General features: G+C 26.3%; 1 protein-coding gene across 1 annotated transcript in view; it reads right to left on the bottom strand.

Annotated features, from left to right (window-relative positions):
* Window positions 1–5,128: 5,128 nt before the first annotated feature.
* LOC147080005 (uncharacterized) overlaps window positions 5,129–8,388 on the bottom strand; it is a 432,855-nt gene continuing 429,595 nt past the window's right edge. Inside the window, exon 13 of the mRNA XM_085947533.1 lies at window positions 5,129–8,093. Within this exon, the coding sequence (XP_085803659.1) occupies window positions 7,896–8,093 (198 nt within the window). The 3' untranslated portion in view covers window positions 5,129–7,895. The remainder of the gene's footprint in view (window positions 8,094–8,388) is intronic.

The raw sequence follows: 8,388 nt of genomic DNA, 5'->3' as shown, positions 1-8,388 counted from the left end.
TGAAGTCTTTGATTCTGAGCATTTTTTCTCTCGCAGTTGGCGGCTGTGTTCGACACTAATTTCGTGTTAATCTTCACTTTCAATTCAATGAAGGAATTGTGGATTCTTTCGTTTTCACTTTTAATATTGTTTGAAGTGTGTGAATTGTGCATCATCCCCATTAAACTTAATTGAACTTTAAAAAATTGGATAAAAAATACATTGTTGTCCCCTTTTTCTATAACTTTAATAAGTGCGTAAAGTGAGTGTCAAAATGTATCAAAATATGAAATTTTAAATTAACAATTGTGTGATAAATTGGATCAAAAAAGTATATGCGCCATCCCAAAAAGGTATTTAATATTATTTTTTTAAATGAAATAAACTGTTTCCGTAAATTTTTTCATATAAAATAGCTCGTTACGGCATCTGCGTCAATTTACCAAAACTAGAGGTCATGTGTGATCCAGAAATCTCGAAAAATAAACAATAAAGGCCAATCTCGAATCTCAATAAATGAATTATCCAAAATTTTCATTTCTAGAGACAAAATACAAAAAGAATGCCCAAAAAAGAATGATATTCACAATTGTCTATCCCTGGCATACAGTGGTGACCAAGTAAATAATATCGGCACCGGAACAGTACAGGCCCAGTAAGAAAAAAAGGTGTAGGTACAGAAAGATTTTTCAATTGAATAATATGAAATCAAATGTGTGATGAAAACAAACAATAAGCACAGTTTCAAAATCTAAAAAACCCATCATTAAAATCTCCTATGTTTGGGGAATGAACATGAAAGTCTGTTTTGATTTTTAAATCATTTATTCATTTTCAATATTCATAAACATTTCTTAATTATTTCCACAACTATAAATAACATTAAATAGGTATATAACAAAAATTATTAAAAAAAAAAGTCTTAGGGTAACTTCCAACATGATTTCTCAAAATATAAGGTATTATTGAACCATAAGAATTTACTTACATATTTGGAAATGAAACTTATTTTATATACCTAACATACATTTTCTAAAGGTAAGTTAAAACCTTTCTTCATTTACAGTATCTCCCATATTTGGATATCATATTATAATGTCCATGTATAGAAGAAGGTTAACAATGTTATAATTCACTAATTTGTAATTTTCATCAAATATGTTTTATAAATGTATTTTTGGTCATTGTTAATCTGCCTTTGAAGAGAAGAAAATGTAATAAATGACAAGTGTTAGGTAAGTATCTACAAATTAGTGTATAAATAATTGAATTGGTGCTTCATATTAATTATTAAAATCACTTTTAAATGATCAAAAATAATGATTTTATACAGTGTCAGTCTTTGTGTAAGCCGTTTAATGAGATGTATTATACAAAAAAAAAAGATTTTAATTAAAATCCTAATACAAGAAGGTTTAATCATTTTTGAAAGGTAGAAAAAAAAATCTCTATTTATGACTAAAGGTTATAAAATAAAATATAATGCATTATTAATATTTTGATATTTTTATTTTAAAAGACCTGCTAAAATACAAATCAGCAGAATAATATTGTTAAAATATAATGCAATGTTTAAATTTATATAATATTATTATTAGTTCGATTTATTGATATCTACATTGTTTCGTATATTATTTTTTTTATTTCAATTAGCATTGCCGAATTAAAATATTAAATTTTAAGAGGATTTTAAATATTAAATTGAAATAGTATTTACAAATTAATGACTCCAACATTATGGCCTAAAGTAGGAGTGTTTCAAACATTTTTTTACCATCAGCAGTAGGTACATAATATGTGAATCGAAGGGTACATTATTCTAAAAATGTTAAAAAACTGCATTACAAAACGATCTATTTTATTTTATCATGATTATAAAACTGAAATAAAATAACACACATACTGACAATACGAAATTGTATTGCCAATTCAAAAAAAAAGCAACTACAGATTACTGTTAAATATATCTTTTAAAATTTTATAAATATTTCCGTTGTGTACCCTTCATTTTATTCATCATCTCATAATGTTTCTTTAAATTGATATTATCGATTTATATAATAGATTAAGTATTTACACGTTTCAATCGCAGAATCTGTGCGACTTACACAATACGTAATATCATTTACAATATACCTTTTGTTCATATGCCAAATTTAATATTACAATAGAGTATAAATTTTCTTTTCTCTCTCGATTACATTTTATAATAGTGCAGTGTACAGAAAGATGCCACTACATATAAAACAAGATACGCATACCAATCCAATCACACATTATGCACACCATATTATTGAATACAATATTAGTATATAATATACTTTTATTATAACTCTCAAGTTTAAAGAACATTTTACATAGTTTCATAAAACTATCTATTAAAGTTAAAAATTTATTTAAAATAAAGACAATAACATACATTACATGCAATCAATACCATGTAAATATGGCAGAAATGTTATGTGAGGAATAATAATAATAATATAGACAGAAAATTAACACAAATCTGTGTGTCCAATTTATTATATACTATCAACTCTTTTTAATTCGTTATGGTATAATTGAAGTTTTTTAAAACATTTTTTTAAATGAAAATCCACCACAATTTTTCAAATCTAACACTTAACTACATTAGGACACTTTCTAACGTCACCTAACCTGTTTAAATTTTGAGCACCGATAGTCACTAGACAAAATATATAATATTTCTTAGACTCAGTTAAAACAAATACAATATTGATTGACTTTGAGCTGTTTTAATTCTGTGAAATTCCTACCTGTGGATCGCCACCTTTATACTTAATACATTTTAATGATGTGAGATATTTTGGCACACAAAAAATGCTGAATATTTCCCGTACCTAACACAAGCACAATCATTTTTTTGTTATTAAGTGCATTACCAATCAATTATTATATATTCCGCCTTTTTCTACTAATTTACAAAAAAATAAATCCTAAAAATTGTAATTCTGAAATATTGTGAGGTCTATTAAAACTTGAAATACTAATAATTTTCATTAGAATAAAAATAGTGCAACTCTTTCAAGTTGACACTCATGTCACAGTATTGGTTTGTAGAAATAAAAATTCACAATCCCCCCTAAAACAAAACAAATATTACTATATTATGTAACTATGGTTTCAGCTTTAAAAATATATTTAATTATTATTTCTACATTATTTCACACAATTGTCATCCTGACCAGATTTTGTATTTTTGTAACATTTAAGAATATTATTAACAATGAGATAAATACATTTTATTAAGATTCACATGTTTATTAACCATATATAAATCGGCCCCGTCTCTGGAAAAGTAACGTTATCTTGAAATCTTCATTTTGAGATAACAGCGGTTAAACGAGGGATGCCAGTTCAAATGTAAGACATGCTGCGCGTCATCACTCTAATATTTCTAGTGCCATCTGTTGTTGGGATTGAATAATAATTTTTGACTGGTCTGTAAACAAATGTATGGCGCGTCATTTGAACTGATTCACCGAAACCGAATGATGTTCTATTTCCGGAGAAAGGTTCAATTATAAACAGAGTCTATCCTACATTTAAATATATATGTAATTTTCATCTAAGCGAGTTTAACTCACAAACAATGCTGCTTATGATTAGCTAAATATGCATCAGATATTTTCATGTCTCTATTTATTATTCATAATAATATTAAATAAGAGAACTTTTGAAAGATGCACATAATATAATAATAGGATTGACTATGTTAAGCATAATTTATAATTTCCAACATTATTTTTATATATTCTCAGTAGATGGAGCAAAACATACAACTATTATAACATCTTTGTAAACATTATGCAGAAAAAAACCTGTAATGTCAAATACAATACAAGCATTACAAACAGTTTACATTTACTTTGCTTTTTGATAAATGATCAATAATTAATATTTAAAAAAAATTGTAATCATCACAAATAAAATTTGTTTTAACTTTATAACATGTGTGTTGTTTACCTCACGAACATTCTCAGGTAAATCAAACACAGATATTGTAAAATAAAAAAAAATCATATAAGGTGAATATCTATAAAATTTATATAAACTTGAATATAATGTATTACAGCTGATGCGCAAAATAATGCTTATATTTTACATAACAATACACATTACTTAATTATATTATTACCCCAAAAAAAAGTATTTATTATAATTTCATAATAGAATATTCGTATAATCGGATAGGTAATTAATGTTTTCAATGTCACGTTTAAATTTTAGATATTCAATGCACTGAAATTTACTATAAAATTAAAACAGTTACCTGACAGTAAAATAACGATAAAATTGATGCTCTATAAAGTCTTCAATCAGTGAGGGATTTTTAAAAACATGATTTTTAAAAACATAAGTAATCTTATAAAAATATGTTTACAGAATATATTCACATATTTAAATATGGTTTTAATCTTTACTAATTTGGCTCATCAAATACTTTCAGTTGTAGATATTTTACTTGAGCTACTTTAACTAAATTGTAATAATTCATTCATTTCAATTAAAATAGTCAAAGAGCTATTTTATGTTGTATCAAAACTTTATATGTAATGTATCAATGAGAAAGGTTTCTAGTTAGAAAAACCAATTAAGTATATAATATATCATAATTTATAATATATAAATATTTCTTGTTTTAATCAAAGGCAGATACGAAAAGATCACCCGAAACACTAATCACTACAAACATTAAGATACTGACAAGAAATGTGTTGACCTCAGAAGATTATATTTTTATTTTTGATTAAATCAATAATTATTATTCCCCATTACAATTTTATAAATGACATAACACTGTTATTATATTATTATTATTATTATTATATATAGTAATATAATATGTAATTCTAACAGGTATCTATCTTTATATAAAAATGACTACGGTTAATTTGCTTTTACACAAGAAAATATTATTTTTTTGTTAAGAGGTTAAATATTAATTTAAACATGCTGCCTCTTTTAACAAAATATGCATATTAAATTTGCAAAGTGATGCATAATTGTTATCATATCCCAATATCAAATACTCTCTGATGAGATTCTGAATAATTCAAAAGAATTAAATAATTTATTTCTATTCACCATACATTTTCAATTGATTCAACTTTAAATAATATGATGTTGTTAATTGATATATTCTTTATAAAATATATATCATAATTGATTTGATTAACAAAATAAGATATATTATAATGAATATAATTAAGTACCTATAAACGTTTCGTTATTACAAACTGAAAATCTTTTTCATAGTAGGTACTTACATTATTACACATCATTACTAAAACTATTCCTTATAATTTACCTTATAATCCTTTTTACTGCCGTAAGGTGTATGTATGGCGGTACCTTGCACGCTGCGAATTTTATTGCAAAAATAAAAAATAAAAATCAATTTACGTGTCAAGTGGTAAAAAAGAATTCTGTTTCAATTCCGAGTATGTGATGATATACCCAATATATGTCGTTGTGTGTTCAACATATTTGTATGTTTTAAATAATTGATTTACGTTAGTAAAATTCCATTTAAAGCGGGACATCCAAAGACGTCATTTTTGTATGAGCGGCGTTCTATTCATGCTAATATAATATTATGCAGACATTTTTTAAGGCTATGGTATTTATAACCTGTCAACACGAATCAACAGTTTGAAAATTCAAAACTTTTAGGGATATATTTTATTGCCCAGATATATGAAAGATATCCAGAAGGTTAAAAACGACTTTGACTAAAATTGTTAAGTTTTCATACATATATGGTCCGTTGTCCGCAAACTTGTATTACATACAATGTTTAATAATCTAACACTTTATCTATATACTATGTATTACTTTGTTTTGCGAGATTTTAAATTAGGTAGAATTTTTCTCTAAGCACAATAATAATTTTTCAATATTCAAAAATTCACATAAAATTTTGTATGTATGTATAAATTTCTATGCCCTAATCTGAGGATAAACATTCTTTACAGAAATTTTAGGTACCAAATGATGGTTAATAAGGCAATGTGTGATTTTAACCAATAATTCAAATATATACGAGCTGGTTTGCAACATTGACGATTCTTTAAAAAGATAGCAGATGACAAGATGAAAATAATTGAATATCTAATCTGTATTGATAAATGTAGGCAGTGATTCTCGACATTTTTGGTTTTGGGGAAATGATGAAATATTTTTTTAAAAACTTAAAACACATTTTAGGTTTGATAGGAAAAAACAATTATGAATTATTTCACTTTATGTCTAGCTCATTGATTACTGATATTGTATAGGTATATTTATTTTGTGTAAATGTTTATGTTATTGTTTTTTATTTTTTAGTACAAAAAATTACAAGAATCACTAAATACAAAAAGGTAACATACTCATATTAATTATTGCTCTTGATATTTAAATGACTGATATTACACCTGTAATGTCACGTAACTACAACGCTAAATAATTAACAATATAAAAATTGAGATGCCGTAGAAAGACTCGAATGGAAGGCAGAGTAATGACACATTTTAAGTGATTTGTCATATGACAAAATATTCTTTCTATAGTTATCAATAGAAACACTACGGTTAACAGGTTAAAACCTGAAAAGTAATGAATGTTTTTGACATTATTAATGAAAATGATTTCCATGGTTATATGGCAATCACAAAGGTATACAATTTACACATTTAACACCTATCATCTAATATTTGGCAAGATTTGTTAGCTGGCTGTTTCATTTGATACTCATTTAGTATACATCATTTAATTATATTTATTATAGACACACATAAATGTTTCATTACACATTATCTAACAAAACCTTCCATAATATAATCAAAAATGAAAACTTAAAATTAAAAAACACACATTTCTTTAATTAAATGAAGATAATCGAATGTGTTCCAAAAAACTAACGTGTTATTAAATAATTTCTTTTTAGAAAAATTGTTACAAAGTACGCTTGAAAACCAACTAATTTTCCATGTACCTAATATCTATTATTCTTCTATATCTTCTATTATTTTTATTGCTGACATGTTCTTATTTGTGTGATGATGTAATTTATTTATCTTTCATAATAGAGTTTCAGTTTTTGATATTTTTTATACTTTATAGAGACACAGACTTATAATTTATGAATTCATAAATATTTTTTTGTAATAATTGTAATACAACGTTGTATGTAATGTAATTTAATTTTATATTGTAATTATAAATTTGTATTAAAAACATACAATTCTTGTAACATGTATTGGTTGTATTAACTGCACACTATAATAATTAGATTTTTTACACTATTCGATTATCTATTGAGTTAACCATTACAAATTACTGTTAACAAAGAATATGACACAATGGAAAACTTTACCAGACATAGAATAGTTAGTTATTTTTTGTATAATATCAATATGTAAGAGTATGTTTATTAAAATTATGCATTACAATATCTCAATTATTACTCTATTGAAACCAAAAATCGTCTATCAAATTATGAAAGTGGACTCTAAAAACATTTTTTGAGACACTAACCTTGGGATAACACTAAGCATAATCTAGCAATAATATATACTAAATTTTGTGGATTGTTATTATTTATAATATATTTATGTTTTTACTCTAGATAAATACATTTTCAAATATATTATTATTAATTTTCCAAATTCAGATGAAAATCAACTCTCTTTCATTGGTGCAACCAAAAACATCTTGTTCTCGAAGATATAAACGACCCATTTATAAAATGGCTTGTATTAATCCTCGAGCACTCAATAACGGAAGGCGTAGAAGCGGACAGAATTAGCTCAGTCGTTCTCGCTCGAAACCCTTGACACGGGAGACACGTCTCTTGGACTATCCCTGTCCACTTGATAAAAGCCGATGTTGATCTTCAACTATTCCCCTTGTCAGACATTCATGGCGTAGTACACGGAACTATGTTGTTGTTGTTGATGATGATGTTGATGGGTGTGGGGGTGCGGGTACGGGTGCGGGGCGGTCGGTGATGCGGCGGGGGCTGGGGCCCCTTCTGGAGCCCCTCTTACTGCAGCAGGAGTCGGAGTACCAGGGGATCCAGGAGCAGCCTGATACAAAGGTGCTTGAACCTGAAAATTGTCAGCATAGACCTGTTTTATTACTTATCCCTGATTTAACCAATTGGAGACAAGGTAGATTTTGCAGGGTCACTTAAAAAGGCACACTGATTACTAAAATTGATATAACTCATTTATTATTCCTTTAATTTAAATAAATCCTTCAAATATTTATAGGCATTGAATTCTTCTATTATTTATCTATCTATACCTAAGTTCACTTTGTGTATAAGTGGAATCAAAAAACATGACAAATATAGTTTTTTTAACCATTTTTTTTAAACAAAATGATAAAGGTAAAAAGTCC

The sequence above is a fragment of the Rhyacophila brunnea genome, unplaced genomic scaffold (assembly GCF_057557595.1).
Source record: "Rhyacophila brunnea isolate RB1 unplaced genomic scaffold, BYU_Rbru_1.0 scaffold_1, whole genome shotgun sequence".
NCBI classification, from domain to species: Eukaryota; Metazoa; Arthropoda; class Insecta; order Trichoptera; family Rhyacophilidae; genus Rhyacophila; species Rhyacophila brunnea.
Note: the sequence above shows the minus strand (reverse complement) of the source record. Positions and strands in the feature narration are given on the sequence as shown.